At 46.5% G+C, this 17,478-nt stretch overlaps 1 protein-coding gene across 1 annotated transcript in view; it reads left to right on the top strand.

Moving 5' to 3' along the window:
* Nucleotides 1–3,204: 3,204 nt before the first annotated feature.
* The window catches only part of mao (monoamine oxidase), a 155,252-nt gene continuing 140,978 nt past the window's right edge, over nucleotides 3,205–17,478 (top strand). The window contains exon 1 of the mRNA XM_078232614.1: nucleotides 3,205–3,365. Within this exon, the coding sequence (XP_078088740.1) occupies nucleotides 3,317–3,365 (49 nt within the window). The 5' untranslated portion in view covers nucleotides 3,205–3,316. The remainder of the gene's footprint in view (nucleotides 3,366–17,478) is intronic.

Genomic DNA, 17,478 nt, shown 5'->3' with positions numbered 1-17,478 from the left:
CACAAAAGATTGCTGAAGAAGATTGGGTCACACGGAGTTGAGGGTAGGGTGTTAGCTTGGATTGAGGATTGGCTATCCGACAGGAAGCAGAGAGTCGGAATAAATGGGTGCTTTTCTGGTTGGCGGATGGTAACTAGTGGCGTGCCGCAGGGATCGGTACTGGGGCCTCAACTATTTACCATTTATATAGACGATCTGGAGGAGGGGACTGAGTGTAGGGTAACAAAGTTTGCAGACGACACAAAGATAAGTGGAAAAGTGAATCGTGTGGAGGGCGTAGAAGGTCTGCAGAGAGATTTGGACAGGCTGAGTGAGTGAGCGAGGATCTGGCAGATGGAGTATAACGTTAACAAATGCGAGGTTATTCACTTTGGAAGAAATAATAGCAAATTGGATTATTATCTAAATGGAAAGAAATTACAACATGCTGCTGTGCAGAGGGACCTGAGGGTCCTTGTGCATGAGACGCAAAAACCCAGTCTGCAGGTGCAACAGGTGATCAAGAAGGCAAATGGGATGTTGGCCTATATCGCAAGGGGGATAGAATATAAAAGCAGAGATGTCTTGCTGCATCTGTACAGGGCATTGGTGAGGCCGCAGCTGGAATACTGTGTGCAGTATTGGTCCCCTTATTTGCGGAAGGATATATTGGCCTTGGAGGGAGTGCAGAGAAGGTTCACCAGGTTGATACCAGAGATGAGGGGTGTTGATTATGAGGAGAGACTGAGCAGGTTGGGTTTGTATTCGTTGGAATTTAGAAGGCTGATGGGGGATCTTATAGAGATCTATAAGATAATGAAGGGGCTGAATAGGGTAGAGGTGGAGAGATTCTTTCCACTTAGAAAGGAAACTAGAACTACAGGGCACAGCCTCAAAATAAAGGGGGGTCAGTTTAACAAACAAAGAACAAAGAACAATACAGCACAGAAACAGGCCCTTCGGCCCTCCAAGCTCGTGCCGCTCCCTGGTACAAACTGGACCATTCTTTTGTATCCCTCCATTCCCACTCCGTTCATATGGCTGTCTAGATAAGTCTTAAATGTTCCCAGTGTGTCCGCCTCCACCACCTTGCCTGGCAGCACATTCCAGGCCCCCACCACTCTCTGTATAAAATATGTCCTTCTGATATCTGTGTTAAACCTCCCTCCCTTCACCTTGAACCTATGACCCCTCGTGAACGTCACCACCGACCTGGGGAAAAGCTTCCCACCGTTCACCCTATCTATGCCTTTCATAATTTTATACACCTCTATTAAGTCTCCCCTCATCCTCTGTCTTTCCAGGGAGAACAACCCCAGTTTACCCAATCTCTCCTCATAACTAAGCCCCTCCATACCAGGCAACATCCTGGTAAACCTCCTCTGTACTCTCTCCAAAGCCTGCATGTCCTTCTGGTAGTGTGGCGACCAGAACTGGACGCAGTATTCCAAAAGCGGCCGAACCAACGTTCTATACATCTGCAACATCAGACCCCAACTTTTATACTCTATGCCCCGTCATATAAAGGCAAGCATGCCATATGCCTTCTTCACCACCTTCTCCACCTGTGACGTCACCTTCAAGGATCTGTGGACTTGTACACCCAGGTCCCTCTGCGTATCTACACCCTTTATGGTTCTGCCATTTATCGTATAGCTCCTCCCTACATTATTTCTACCAAAATGCATCACTTCGCATTTATCAGGATTGAACTCCATCTGCCATTTCTTTGCCCAAATTTCCAGCCTATCTATATCCTTCTGTAGCCTCTGACAATGGTCCTCACTATCTGCAAGTCCTGCCAATTTTGTGTCATCCGCAAACTTACTGATCACCCCAGTTACACCTTCTTCCAGATTGTTTAGGACAGAGTTGAGGAGGAACTTCTTCTCTCAGAGGGTGGTGAATCTCTGGAATTCTCTGCCCACTGAAGTGGTGGAGGCTACCTCGTTGAATATGTTTAAATCACGGATAGATGGATTCCTGATCGGTAGGGGAATTAGGGGTTATAGGGATCAGGCGGGTAAGTGGAACTGATCCACTTCAGATCAGCCATGATCTTATTGAATGGCGGGGCAGGCTCGAGGGGCTAGATGGCCTACTCCTGCTCCTATTTCTTACGTTGAGCTTGAAAATTCACAAAGATCCTTTGTTACAAACATCTATTCAGTCTCAAAAAAATTACTCTGAGCTCACCAATTTGTAAGTTCTTGGTACTATTTGAACTTAAATTCCACTCTAGTTCATTTGATACAGGCAACAGGAGGAAACTTTAATTGTAATTTAGCACTTATCACAGCCAGTAAGGTGTAACTAATGATCAAACAAGTTTTTTACATTAGGCATTCAGCCAATTTCATCACCACCTTGCTGCTTTGGGCATCCAATGGGTAGAATGCTTAGCATAGCAAAGGGTTGTTGTAGGTCACGCCGGGGGCTTGAACCTCTCAGGAATTGCAAATGCTTGACTGGGTCTGGGAGGAGTCAATAAATGTACATATGGGAACTTTGATTTATGTGTAGAAAGATGCACATAGTTAAAACACAACTCAGTTGGGACGAAATTAAAGGAAACCCAAGTCCAGAGGGATGAGATGGACTAAACTGTAAGAAGGGGTGGCCCGATGGTATAGTGGTTAGCACTGCTGCCTCACAGTGCCCGGAATCCAGGTTCAATTCAGGGTTCGGGTGAATGTCTGTGTGGAGTTTTCACTCTCTCCCTGTGTCTGCATGGGTTTCCTCTGGGTGCTATGGATTCCTCCCATTTTTCTCCGAAGATGTGCAGGTTAGGTTGTTTGGTTATGCTCAATTGACCCTTACGCCGGGAATCTACTGCCTCGCCTGCCACGGAATCGGTAATGTCCGTTGAACTCGGGTGGGAATTTCTGGTCTTGCTTGAATGATCCCGTAAAATCCCACCCTTGGTGTCAGGGGGATTAGCAGGGTAAATACATGAGGTTGTGGGGATAGAGCCTGGGAGGGATTGTTGTCAGTGCAGCCTTGATGGGCCAAATGGCCTCCTTCTGCACTGTAGGGATTCTATGGTTCTAAGCTAAGCGACGTGTTGGGGCGAACCTCAGCAACAAACAGCACAAAGGTCAGAGACGGAGCTGCGCGCTCGGGTCAGAGTGACGATCCCCGAGGCGGAGCTGCACGCTGAGACCACAGGGAATCATCCCAGAGGCGGAGCTGCGCGGTGGGGGCCGCAAGTGATCTCAGAGGCGGAGCTGCACGGTGGGGACCTCCCTGGGGTTTATAACCCAGCGCGGCCGCTGCCGCCGCCCGCTACTCGGTTGAGTGCTGGCAGAAGGGACGGAGCTTGAGAGCTGGCGGCAACATGATAAGCGAAAAATGTGATGTGATTATCATCGGCGGCGGCATCTCAGGTCAGTCTCAACTTGACTCAACCCGCTTGGCTATAAAAAAAAAACCCACATTAGGTTAAAAACAAAACTGCAAACGGCCCCAGCGAAATGAGGTGAAGACGAGATGTGGAAGGAAGTGCAGTGGGAATATCTGTTAATTCCATGGCTTTGCCAGTATTGAATTTACAAACAGAGGGTTTATTATGAAGGCTGAGATTAAGCTCCGAGCTGTCAAATTCCTCCTGTGCTTGGAGAGGGTGGAATTTGGCCAGAAGCTGCTGCTGTGCGGATGGATCCAGCATCTTGCTGCTTTAACATTTCAGCTGGATTGTGTTTTTCATCCTTTCCCCCCCCACCCCCCAGTCTGCTCTGGGCGAGCTGTGTTTATATAGACCTCACTCTTAAAAATAGCGACCAGCAAACTCCCCAGCCGCTGCATTGTATACAAACACTCAGTGTGCCATTATTGATCCTAACCCAGCCCCACACTGGCGGTTTAACATGTCAGATTTGTCTTGTGTGTTTTTTTATTATTAGTTCTAGCTTTTACAATGCGGCCCTTTTTAAGAGGGGTTGTGCAATCAACATGCAGCGCTATTCCTGAGCTTTCATCGCTTCTGATTCGCACTAAACCGCAAAGCCAATATCAGTTTCAATACCAGAGGTGATTGATCAATATTCAATTTGGTTTTTTTTTTAACCGCACATCCTTGTTCATTGCTTCGCATTGATATCCTGTATTGTGGTATTCAGTGGAGGGAGGGGTTGAGGACCGAATGGACTGTTTGCTGAGTTGCATTTTTTAATCCCGTTGTGTTGGTTTCACCGGAGAGTTGGAGACAACTTCCACAATCAACAGGCTATTCAAAGCAAAATCTGGCAGTGTGTAAATAGAACCTAACAATGTAACCTCTGCAGTCATGACCAAAGCTCATCAGTAAGATTATGATTCAGCTTCTGATATCAGAACTACACAAACTAATGTGCCCTTCCAAGAGTATTCCATGTGTGCGACTGCCTCACCACAATGTATTCACACGTTCGGAGTGCGGTGGCCCAAATATTTGCCTTTCTGTCTTTGGAAATGTTTTCATTGGATCTAACCCAAACAAACTTGCAATGAGCACAGTTTCACCTTCTGTCCCCTTAGTCAGTATAGACTGACATGAGTTGGTCGTCAAAAGTTCTTTCAATCCTTACAGCAAGCGTTGCAGTGCCGTTGGAGATCCTGTATTGTAAAATACAATGGTTGCAGAATGAAGGCAGATTCTATCCTAGTTGAGGACATTGCAGCAAATCTAATTATGTGTTCTGATTGTTGGAATATTAATGTGCAGGGGATTGAATGTGGGAGTTTAGTTCTGTCCATGATGGAGCCTAAGAGCCCAGCTGGAGTCATGTGAGCCCTAGAAATTATGCTATTTGGAATAACTTGCAAGTCCCTTAGCTCCAGATTGGTTTTCCATGGAGTGAAAACCGCCAAGCCAATATCAGTTTCAATACCAGGGAAGGTATATGGATACACTTGTGCATGGAGAGCTGCCAGATGCCGCACAGTTCTCCGCTGAAGGTCTGAAAGGACCCGGTGGTAAAGAAGTTGAGGACCATCGTGACCTTCACTGCCAATGGGAGCGGGTGTCCTCTTGTCCCACGAGGTGCCAGGTCCCCGACGACCTGACAAAGGTGCCGCACTGTCTCCTTGTTGAGACACAGCCTGCAGCGATACACAGCATCCGGCAGCCCATCGGAGGACATGCGGGTCCTGTACACCCTGGGCCTCCATCTACGCTGTCCTCTGGGCCCCCTCTCGAGCCCATGGGCAGCCGTGTCCTGGCCCTGGTCAGCAGTCCCCTGCCCTCCTGCTGCATCTGGCCTTGCAGTGGGCGGACCTCTCCCTCCTCCTCTTCAGCAGCCATGAGAATCATTGTCAGGTCCATTGGCCTGGATGCTGTCCGTCTGACACCATTCCCGGTGCCATGTGCCACCTCAATGGGCTGCTGACCATTCCCAAATCTTGGCCATGGTGGGCACGGGGAGCATAAGGGGGGAGGGGTCTCCAAGGGGGGGTTCCCACTGGACACCCTTGCAGCATAGACATGGGTGCATCAATGTGCACATTTAGTGCAGTGACGTCCAGGAATGGCATGCAGTTCAGACAGATGGCCGAGAAGCTCCCTCATGCCTTTCATGTGACAGATTATCATCATAGGGCATGCTGCAGAGTCCAGGCAGTGTGAGGAACTGTGTTAACACCTGTGAGTGGGGTAACAGCTGCCAAACTTGGTTCCTGTCACTGTTAGTGGGCCTTGGGATGGAATGTCAGCAGTAGGCCATAGAGCATGTCCAGCAGACAAATTAAGAAGTCTCACAACACCAGGTTATAGAAACTTGATGTCTGTGTCGATATGCGCGATCTTCTTGGAGATCCTGTCCACTTGGAGCCGGCAGTTTGCGGTGTCGATGGTAGTCATGATGTGGAGATGCCGGCGTTGGACTGGGATGAACACAGTAAGAAGTCTCACAACACCAGGGTGTTGTGAGACTTCTTACTGTGTTCACCCCAGTCCAACGCCGGCATCTCTACAGCAGACAAATGGCAGGGTAACCATTTGTGGGGTTGGTTTCCTCATGTAAAAGGAGGCAGGACTCACAGTGGCCAGGGGGAATGCACGGAACACAAGCCCCAACCCAAAGGGTGACATCTGACTTGAGCACCCCCCAGACTGGCACGAGCCCTGCCAAACCCCTGTACCCATGCAAGACCCCCATCCCAACCTGCACCATGGCAGAGGCTGAGAACCCTCCCCCCTTCCCCTTGCACCCCGGAGGTTGCTGCTTGGTGGTACTCACCCCCTCACTCCCCTTCGTCGCTGCTGTGCCTGACCCACAGTTTATAGAACAGTAGGGATTTGTGCCGGCATCACGTCTTGCCAGAGAGGTGGGAACCATCCAGGAGAAGGGAAGTGTACGTGCTGACTTCGCTAATGATATTGTAATCCATTCAAATGCATGCTAATTAGCTTCACGCCCAAATTCATGGTTCATGCCAGTAAGAAGAGGCTGGGAAGATAGTAAAGCATTTGGTGCCAGTTGTGAATTATTTTAATATCACACGCTAATTTCCCACCTTGCCATGCTGATCAACGGGCGTGACGGGGTGGTAAGATTGTGCTCCCTGGCTGCGATTTTACCGGTTCGCCGCGTCCATCGATGAGCGGAGTGAGCTGGTAAAATCACGCAAGAGCCGAGAAATCAGGATCATGCCGATTTTTCAGCTCTTGCGATATTACTGACACCGGATTCCCGGCGAGAGGCTAAATAAATTACTTCAATCCAGCGAGGAAAACACCTGCCCCCATGAACAGGGAACAGTCGTGCTGCCCTCACCGGTAGAACCGGAGGCAATTGAGGCCGCCGGGGAGGTCAAGGACAAGGGGCTTGCTCCTTGGGCAGTGCCAGCCTGGCACCTCAGCAAAGCCCACCGGGCACATTGGCACTGCCCACCTCGTGTGTCAAAAAATCTGAAAATGGGAGTGTTCCACACCAGTTTTTTGGGTGAGTTTGTCACTGCGGTCTTCTCACACTCAGTTTTTCTGATAGCTGGGAGATTTGCGCTGGTGGGGGGTGGTAGGGGGGTGGGGGTGAACCTAAGTACGCGGGGAAGCCGACTGCAGACTGCCCAGCGCGCCATTGGACATCCCATTTTGAATAACGAGAGGAGATCTTATTGAAGCAGGTAGCAGAAACCTGAGGGATTTGGAAATGAGACCACAATCAGATCTTATTGAATAGTGGAGTGAGGGCTGAATGGCTCCTGCTCTTAGGTCCTGTATTCCTATGCGCCAACGGGCAGCACGGTAGCACAGTTGTTGGCACTGCTGCCTCACAGCACCAGGGATCTGGGTTTGATTCCGGCCTCGGGTGTTCTGTGTGGTGTTTGCACGTTCTCCCTGTGTCTGCGTGGGTTTCCTCCGGGTGCTCCGGTTTTCTCCCACAGTCCAAAGATGTGCAGGGTAGATCGATTGGCCACGCTAAATTGCCCCTTAGTGTCCCAGGATGCGTAGGTTAGATGGATTAACCATGGTAGATGTGTGGTGTTACAGGGATAGGGAGGGGGAGAGGGCCTCGTTCGGACCCTCTGCTGGAGAATTGGTGCAGACTTGATGGGCCGAATGGTCCCCTTCTGCACTGTAGGGATTCTATGATTTATCTACATTAAACCTTCAACTCAAGAGCTACATTCCTAAGACTAAAAAATATATTCTAAAACATATAAACCAGGGGCTAAATATTATTGATAACTGGTCCAAATATAGAGGCTTCTATGAGTTTGCATCTGCTTTCTTTAAAAACAGGCTTGCCAGAGGAATAAATAAAAGCTATTCTCATTCTTAAGGAAAATTACATGCTTCCACCTTCTGTTTAACCCCATATCCTTCCTCTTGCCCACTAAGCAAAACTTCCAATCAGGTTCCCTTTAGCCTTTTGCCTTCTCTCTGAACCTGTGTCTTCCTCACTAATTTTTTATTTTATCTCTCCTCATGCCCCGTCTGAGCCCAATTTGTTCATAAGCCTCCTCCTGTTTCCTTGTCTTCATTCCCAGTAAACAATTGTCCACTCAACTTCCATTCTTCCACCTCATGTAACTGACATTAGTTGGGAGTTGGGGAAAGGTTTTATTTATTAGTGTCACAAGTAAGGCTTACATTAACACTGCAGTGAAGTTACTGTGAAAATCCCCTAGCCGCCACACTCCGGCGCCTGTTCTCACCGGGGGGAGAACTTAGCATGGCCAATGCACCTAACCAGCATGCCTTTCAAATTGTGGGAGGAAACCAGAACACTGGAAGAAACCCACGCAGACACTGAGAGGACATGCAAACTCCGCATAGACAGTGACCCAAGCCAGGAATCGAACCTGGGTCCCTGGCGCTGTGAGGCAGCAGTGCTCACCACTGTGCTACCGTGCTGCCCTGGGGCTCATCTGATCACGACAGCAAGGAGGGCTTGCGACCCGCAGATGGTTCGCTTGAGGGGCTGCTGTCAGCATTCCTGCTGCGCCTGCACCAGATGCATTGCTGTGAAAAGCAGTCGCCTGCCTGATCCAACTGCTCCCACCTCAACTCTGCTGCTGAGTTTTCCAAACCCTGGGAAACCCGGCCAGCTAGTGTTAAATTTTAACCTGACTCCCAACTGCACAGATCTGAATTTTATAACACAGGTCACTATCGTGGCAGATAAACTACGCTTGCATGAAGCAGATCTGCGCTGGGAAATACTGGAACTGACAACTTGACAAGTTGCTGCTCCTGCTGTTTGTCACTTAAAGCCATTCAAGGTAATTTTCCCTTCCTTAGATATTGGTAATCTGCCAACTGAGTTCTTCAAATATTCATGCATCATGAACCAGACGCATCTCGATAGAATACAGTGTTCTAGGGAGAGTATTCATTTTAAACATAAGCAGTTTGCCCAGCAGTGAGTTACTTTAGGTCAAAACCTTATAAATTTAACATGAAATAGGAGAGCAACAATGGGATTAATGTGGGAAATGAGGGCAAAAAGAGATTGTGCTATGTCCAGCTTTATATTTCAAGAACAATGAACCAAGATAAATAGAAAGCCAGGAAAGCAGGCTAAGTAATCGTTGAACAACAACAATAAAAAATGAGGTTAGGATAGTGGGCAACATCACAAACATTTTGCCAAGTATATATTCACAGCGGCTAGCTTAAAAAAAGTTGGCACCATTTAAGATCCCAGAGGCGACATGATATCAAGTCGATAGTGAAGATATGAAAGTATAGATAGCAAAGATATCAAATTACTGATTTCCTGTGATAATGAAGCAATTTACAGGCAGCCTTCGCAACGCAAAAAGTGAGTTTCCTGGGGCTGGAGTTCGAAAATAAAATAAATATTTTCATGCACGTCGATTACTGGTTGAGGAAAATGGAGGACGATCAGTCACAAAACTTTATACAAGAGTATTTAAAGGAATGCCTTGTGAGATTGGCCACGTTTTGTCCAATATCTTTTCGGGATCTTTTAGGATGCTGCAAAGTAGAGGCCCATATACGCGGGAATGAGGAGTTGTGCCCACAGTTGGGTCGGCCCTGAGCGAAAGGCCCCATGACCTGCTGCTGCTCTTAATTCAAATGTTTTTGATGTTCTACTCCTTTAATTTCAATTTGATGCTGGCCGTCATTCACACGTTTTCAGGCTAAAAGCTGGTGTGAAAAGGGGAGTGAATTGTGCTGGTGCTGGGAGCGTCTGTCAGGTGGGATTCACCCACCAAAAGCTGTAAATGTCTGCATCCTGCAGTTCACAGTGAGAGTTTTAACAACACCAGGTTAAAGTCCTGACAGACTCACACCAGCCAGCCCAGCTGTTCAGAGATCGGGGCACTCTTTTTTTTTAAAGGCCTCGATCTCCGTGTTTGCAGACAGGCCCCCCCTCCCAGACCAAAAAACCAACATGGTGCCCCACTCCTGCCGACCAGGGGAGCACCGCCATCCCCGAGGAGGGGCGTCCTCCACCCCACCACCGCTCAGACCCCTTCACATTTCACAGCTGACAGGCTGGAATGAAGATGTTAATCACTGTGCTGCCTGAAATCACCATTGGCATTTGCTACCAAATAAACCTGTTGGACTTCAACCTGGTGTTGTTAAAACTCTTACTGTGAAATCACCATGCCAGAGGTCATCTTCAGGCATGCCAGGGCTAGAAGGGGCAGTCCAGCCCCTGAGACCCCCATCCCGGGAGAGAGTGGTGAGGTCAACCGCTTGCTCCCAGCCAGAGCCCACCCAACCGCCAGGATCCTTGGGGGACTCTTTCTCTGCAGCCTGGCAGTGGCAGAAGGGAAAATGGTCACTGGGTATCTCCTTTAACGACCTCATGGTCCATCCAGCACACCAGTCACCAGGTCTACTTGGTCATGACCAGCACCAAAGTCTGCCCATTGTATGTCCTGTTGGAGAGGCTCGTGAATGGCAGGGGGCGGGGAGGGGTGTTGATGGCGGTTGGTGAATGGAGGGGGTGTGTTTGGAGAATGGATGGGGGGGTTGGTGAATGGGGGGGGCAGTTGGTGAATGGACGGCGGGGTGTTGGTGAGCGGGCCATCAAGCCTGCTAATTGTACTACAATTATCATGTTTGCATAATAATCGGGTTGCTGTCTGCTATGGGCAGGAATCCAATCACGGCTGGCGGGTTGGGTGAATCCCGAAACCTCTCACACCCAGTGGGAATCCTGATTTTTGGCCAACATCCCATTCAGCGGGGTATCGGGATTCCCACTGGCCATCTGACGAGGTCGGTGAATACCCCCCCACCCCTCCACCCCCACTATCTTTAACTTCCCTAGTTAGCCATGATCCTTCGCTTGGAGACTTTCTCAATGGAATGTATTTTTTCTGAGTATTCTGAAATGTATCCTTAAATGTCTGCCACTGCATCTCTACTGACTTATCTCTCAACCTAATTTCCCTGTTCACTTTAGCTACCCCTGTGTTCATGTCCACATAATTGGCCTTCTTTAAGTTCAAGTACTCATCTTGAATCCACTCTTCTTTCCCACAAGCTGAATGTGAAATTCAATCATATTAAGATCACTGTTGCCTAGGGGTGCCTTCGCCATGAGGTTATTAATTAATCCTGCCTCAGTGCACCTTACCAGATCTTGTATAGCTTGCCCTCTGGTTGACTCTAGAAAGTGCTGCTCTGAGAAGCTGTCCCAAAACCATTTTACGAGCTCAGCATTCAGGCTACTTTTGCCAATCTGACTCATCCAATCTATATGTAGATTGAATACACCTATGATTATCACCCTTCTCACAAGTTCCCATTATTTCTTCCTGTATGCCCTGTCCGACAGTGCGATTACTATAAGGGGGCCTATAAGCAACTCGCACAAGAGATTTCAAATGTCTATCTAAACTGATTCTACATCTTGAATTCCAGAACTAAGATAATCTTTCTTTATTGTACCAATGTCATCCTTTATTAACAGAGCTACCCCTCCACCTTTTCCTAGCTTCCTAAATGTCACCTTGAATATTCAGGTCCCAGATTCCTCTGTAATGGCTATCTCTTCACACATATTTTATTTCTATTTGTTCATTTATTTTGTTATGAGTGTTATATGCATTCAGATACAGAGCCCTTAGTTCTGTTTTTTTATTAATTTTGAAACCTCTAGCCTTATCCGTTGGTGCGCTCTGTCCCTTTGCCACATTCTGATCATCATTTCCCTTATTGCTACCTTGCTCTCTTGCCCTGTCTTCACAATTTAATGTATCACATGTTCCCAAACTTGATCCCTCAACCCCACTATTTAGTTTAAAGCTCTCTCTACTGCCCCAGATATATGACTCAGCAGAGGACTTGTCTCAGCATGGTTTAAGTGAAGTCCATCCATCCCAACAGTAGAGCTCCCATTTTGCCCAATACTGCTGCCAGTGCCCCTCAATCAGCGCTCATTTCTCCCATACTAATCCTTGAGCCACGCGTTGGGTCCAGAAGGTTGTAGAATGTCAAAGAGGTACTGCTCCTCAAGCTTGCATTGAGCTTCATTGGAACATTGTAGCTGGCCAAGGAGAGAGAGGTTGGGGTGAGAGCAAGGTGGAGAAGTAAAAGTGACAGGAAGCTCAGGGTCATGAATGGAGGCGTTCCGCAAAGCAGACACCAAGTCTGTAAATGGTTTGCCCGATGCAGAAAAGACCACGTCTTGAGCAGTGAGTTCAGCACACTAAATTGAAAGTACAAGTGAATCGCTGTCATTATTGGAATACCCTTCACCCTCTCACAGACTCCCCCTTTTGTTCTTCCTCCATGCTCCCTGCTATTCTGTTTTTATAGGAGGGATAGCTTGCCTTTGTCATAGTAACATAATATTGTATTAGGCTTAATATCCTAAGCTTTAATATAAGTATATTAGAGGCTGGTGCACTGATATTGCCAAAAGCAATTCCTAATCTTTGGTTAAATCTTGAACTCGCTGCCACTGTTAATGTTTGTTTACTCAGCATAATGCCTGATCAATGTGTTAAATGAAAACCAGCTTCTCTGGAGAAAGGCTGAATTTTCCTCCCCTCCTGTCATTATATGTTGCAAATGTAGTAGAATTGCATTGGCTCAGCTAGATTTGGATGCAGAATTTCTCAATAGCTGTTGTGATTTCTAAACAGAAAAATCACAAACATAAGAATCTTGAAACTGTTTTATTCATCAGTCATGTATCTTGAAATAACATTTATTTGATAAATATCATTAACATTTGACAGTCATGTTAAAGTGTGCAGGGCCAATTTCAGCATTCGGGCTATTCAATTTAAGCATATGGCTATTTTTTTAAGCACAAGCTATGGAATACCTGTACAGTTTATGGATCGATAGGCTGACTATTACCTATTATAATATGCACAGCTCAGAAATTGGTTAATAGGTCTCAACATTTTAACTTCCTGTAGGTCCGGCGTAGCTAAACATTTTTCATATTGAACAAATAACCCAGTTTGTTACCCAGTTCTTCCTCGGTCATTTCTCTTTCAGGTTTTCTAACCTGTTAAGGGTTTTCTATGATTTCCCAATTGCAGCAAAGCGAGGGTTTGTTCATCTTCTGTTTGTTTTCTGGCAGCAATGCTAGGTCCTCAAAATATTTTCAAATTATTTTGTTAAATTCTACAATGTAAGAGCTATTAAACTTGACATCTAGAGCAAGAGAAGGGAAGTATTGCCTGGCTGGTGCCTGCTTTACCCCGCTGCTGATCTTGACAGCCTCTGATTGTACCTGTTGCAACTGTGCAGATTTTCCTGGAAAGAAAAGAAATGACACCCAAGAGTCCAGGAGGGCTCCCTATTTCCCACAGCAGTTTGAAGAATCCATTCCTGATGAGATTGAAGGCCATTATAAGGTCTAAGATGGCAATGCAGAGCAGTCGATGCTGTTTGCGGAACTCCGTTGTAACTGCTGAAATCATAGAAACGCTACAGTGCAGAAGGAGGCCATTCGGCCCATCGAGTCTGCACCGACCACAATCCCACCCAGGCCCTACCCCCACATATTTTACCCGCTAATCCCTCTAACCTACACATCCCAGGACTCTAAGGGGCAATTTTTTAATCTGGCCAATCAACCTAACCCGCACATCTTTGGACTGTGGGAGGAAACCGGAGCACCCGGAGGAAACCCACTCAGACACGAGGAGAATGTGCAAACTCCACACAGACAGTGACCCGAGCCGGGAATCGAACCCGGGACCCTGGAGCTGTGAAGCAGCAGTGCTAACCACTGTGCTACCGTGCCGCCCTGTTGACATGAACTTCTGTTGACTGTCAATCTGCCAGCTCTGAAACTGCAATGAGACTGGGGATAGATGTGTGACAGCAGGAATTGAAATCTGGTCAGAGCAAGACAAAGAACAAAACAAAGAACAAAGAAAAGTACAGCACAGGAACAGGCCCTTCGGCCCCCCAAGCCTGTGCCGATCACGATGCCTGCCTAAACTGAAACCGTATGCACTTACGGAATCTGTATCCTTCCATTCCCATCGTATTCATGTATTTGTCTAGTTGCCCCTTAAATGGCGCTATTGTACCTGCTCCCACCACCTTCCAGACATTCACCACCCTCCGTGTAAAAAAACAGTGCCTCACACGTCTACTCTAAACTTTTCCCCACGCACCTTAAACCTATGTCCCCCAGTACTTGACTTTTCTATCCTAGGAAGGAGCATCTGACTATCCAAGCAAAGACATTCCCCATTGTACTTAGCAAGGAGATACCTTGGTAATTGCTGCAGTCACTGTGGAGGACACAGAAGCTTATGGAAATGCTGCAGCAATGCCAGTTTCCCATTTTTAATGACTGCAGGTGGAATGCCACCATTTTCCTGGCGGGACGGTCGGTCACAAAATTGTCACGTCGAGCTCTGCTATGGTGGGCTTGCGGTTCATCTCCTCCAAGACAAGAAACTATGGAGCGCTGCTGAGGGCTTCCTCAGTGACAATATTCTCCATTGCATAGAATTTGAGGTAATACTCCACTGATTTTTCCACCTGCATGCTAAATTCAGTGATGATCACTACTGTCTTTGCCTTTAAAGGAGCTAATTTTGTTGCTACCCGGCCTGGTGTTTTATAATTCCTTCATACATCCTGCATCCCTGGATTCAGCAACAGAATGTATGCAGTTGCAGAGTTTCAATCAATACAGACTGGCACAGTGTCAAACAGTCTGCTGAGACTTGCTGCTGGCAGCTTCCAGAGCATTTTTGTTTTGTTTGCGGGAGCTTGCTAGTAGTTCATGAGGACTCTTTTCTTGGTTGCTGTAACTGGCACCATTTCAGTGCAATAAGCCTCAAACCAGTCAGCAGTCCTCTGATCTCTTTTCCGATATACAGTGAATGCAGAGTTGTAGACGTTGTCACAGACGATCCCACTATGAAACTGGACTCGAGCCTTGGGAGTTGTTGCCCAAAAATATCTGACCAAGGATACTGAGAAACCGGTTGGTTCTCTTTGGGTCAGTGGTAGGCCAAGTGTTGATCTGAGGATGACCTTTCTTTTTGAATTGGTATACTTTCCTTGGTTGAAGCCTCACCTCACTACACACAGAGAGTGGTCAGTAACACAGTCAGCGCTATGATAACTGTGAGTACTGAGAACACCGTTGAGGGTCGTATGGCTGGTGATGATGAGGTATAGTTGGTGGCAATGGTATGATCTAATCTTCAGCCAATTTCAAAGTCGGTGTGTATAACAACCTGCATTGAAGAAGATGTGAGAAATTGGAGTCTCCAAACGATATAATTTTCCAGTGATTAGTGTAATTATTCATATAATAATTAAAGCTTCCAGTAATTGGGTTACTGCCATTTAATCTTTCATTTAGGTGTTGTTATGCATCAGTTACGGGGTGGTCCATTTAGAACTAGAGTGAATGAAACTTCTTCACTATTCTTTAATTTTCAATGGCATATGGTGAATGTGCTGGACATGACTAGCTAATTCCATTCTATAGCAACCTTTCACCTTACCCTGAGTATATTAAGCTTGCAGTTCCTTGAAGCCTCTCTGGAAGGTGCAGATTGAGCATACTCAAGTGTGGTGAACCAGTGGAGTTCTCTACCATAGACTGATGTGGAGGCCAAATCACTCAATTTATTTAAAGAGGAAATGGATAGATTTCTAGACTCTAAAGGTGTCAAGGGGTATGGGGAGGGTATGGTGTTGAGATAGAGGATCAGCCATGTTCACACTGAATGACAGAGCAGGCTCACAGAAACATACTTAGAAACATGCATAGAAAATAGGAGCAGGAGTAGGCCATTTGACCCTTCGAGCCCGTTCTGCCATTTATTATGATCGTAGCTGATCATTAAATTCAATATCTTGATCCTGCCTTCCTCCCATATCCCTTGATCCCTTTAGCCCCGAGGGCTATATCCAATTCCTTCTTGAAATCACACAACTTTTTGGCCTCAATTACTTTCTGTGGTAGTGAATTCCACAGATTCATCATGGCACGGTGGCACAGTGGTTAGCACTGCTGCCGCACAGCGCCAGGGACTGGGTTTGATTCCTGGCTTTGATTCCTGGCTTAGGTCACATTCCTATTCTTATACAAATCCTCTTGCTGTGAAGGCCAACATACTATTTGTCTTCTTTACAGCCTGCTGTATCTGTGCTCTTACTTTCAGCGACTGATGCACGAGGACACCAAGGACTTGTTGAGTAACCACCTCTCTCAATTTACACCCATTCAAATAATAATTAATGATCAAAAGTATTAATAAGAGTGTTATTGGAGGAATGGGAGATGAATAGTAGATGTTGTTTAGCGAGAAATTCCAGAATGTGAGACCTATTTGGTATTTTTGTTACTAAAGTGGATAACCTCACATTGATCCACATTATACCGCAGCTGCCATGCATATGCCAACTCACTCAGCCTGTCCAAATCATGCTGAAGCATCTCTGCATCCTCGTCACAGCTCACCCTCACTTTGTATCATCTGCAAATTTGGAGATAATACATTTAGCTCCCCCTGCAGTATCCCACTAGTCACTGCCTGCCAATCGGAAAAAGAACTATTTATTCCATCTCTTTGCTTCCTATCTGCTAATCCACTACCCACAATCCCATGCACTTTAACTTTACATAGTAATCTGCTATGCGAGACCTTATTGAAAGCCTTCTGAAGGACTGAATGATCTACTCCTCTTATTTCCTATGTTTCTGTGTCATATTCAGAATCAGCACCCATTTTGTTTGCTGTTCTCTTGGAAGTGGGGAAGGAAAAGAGAGATGAAAGACAAGAAGATGACTCTTCACGACCCTTTAGTGTCACGTAAAAAATGGCTTGCGTTCATTTCTTTTTATTCCTTCGTGGGACATGGGCGTCGTTGGCTGGCCAGCATTTGTTGCCCATCCCTAGTTGCCCAAGGGCAGTTGAGAGTCAACCACATTGCTATGGCTCTGGAGACACATGTAGGGAAGGAGGGCAGATTTCCCTCCCTAAAGGACGTTAGTGAAACAGATGTGGGTTTTTCCGACAATCAACAATGGTTTCATGGTCATCAGTAGATTCTTAATTCTAGATATTTTGTTTTATTGAATTCAAATTCCACCATCTGCCACGGTGGGATTTGAACCCCAGAACATCAGCTGAGCTTCTGGATTAATAGTCTAGCGATAATACCACTGGGCCATCGCCTCCCCATATTGTGCCTTATCACATCTCCAGAAATGTCTCAAAGGGTGTGGTATCCACGCAGTCAAGTTATCCTGCGATTCAGGAGGCCCTTTAAAAGTCTACAGTTTGAGATGTGGAGAGTTATGCAATTTTTAAAGTTTTTAACAGTATTGTGATGACTGTTTATATCCTCCATTTCAGTAAACCATACTAGAGAGAGCTAATACATCAGTGGCCACAAATCAAATGGAGGACTTTGTTTTCTGAATGGTTCAGTTGCTTGGCTACAAAACTGGAATTTGATCAATCATTTCAAATAATCTGACAGTCCCAGAAACCTGCCAACTCAAAACCAGCCTTGAACCTGTTATGGGTGATAAAGTGTAATTACACCACATAAAGCATGGTTTTGTAAATAATTTAAGCTGTAGGTAC

The sequence above is a fragment of the Mustelus asterias genome, chromosome 17 (assembly GCF_964213995.1).
Source record: "Mustelus asterias chromosome 17, sMusAst1.hap1.1, whole genome shotgun sequence".
Taxonomy (NCBI): domain Eukaryota; kingdom Metazoa; phylum Chordata; class Chondrichthyes; order Carcharhiniformes; family Triakidae; genus Mustelus; species Mustelus asterias.
Note: the sequence above shows the minus strand (reverse complement) of the source record. Positions and strands in the feature narration are given on the sequence as shown.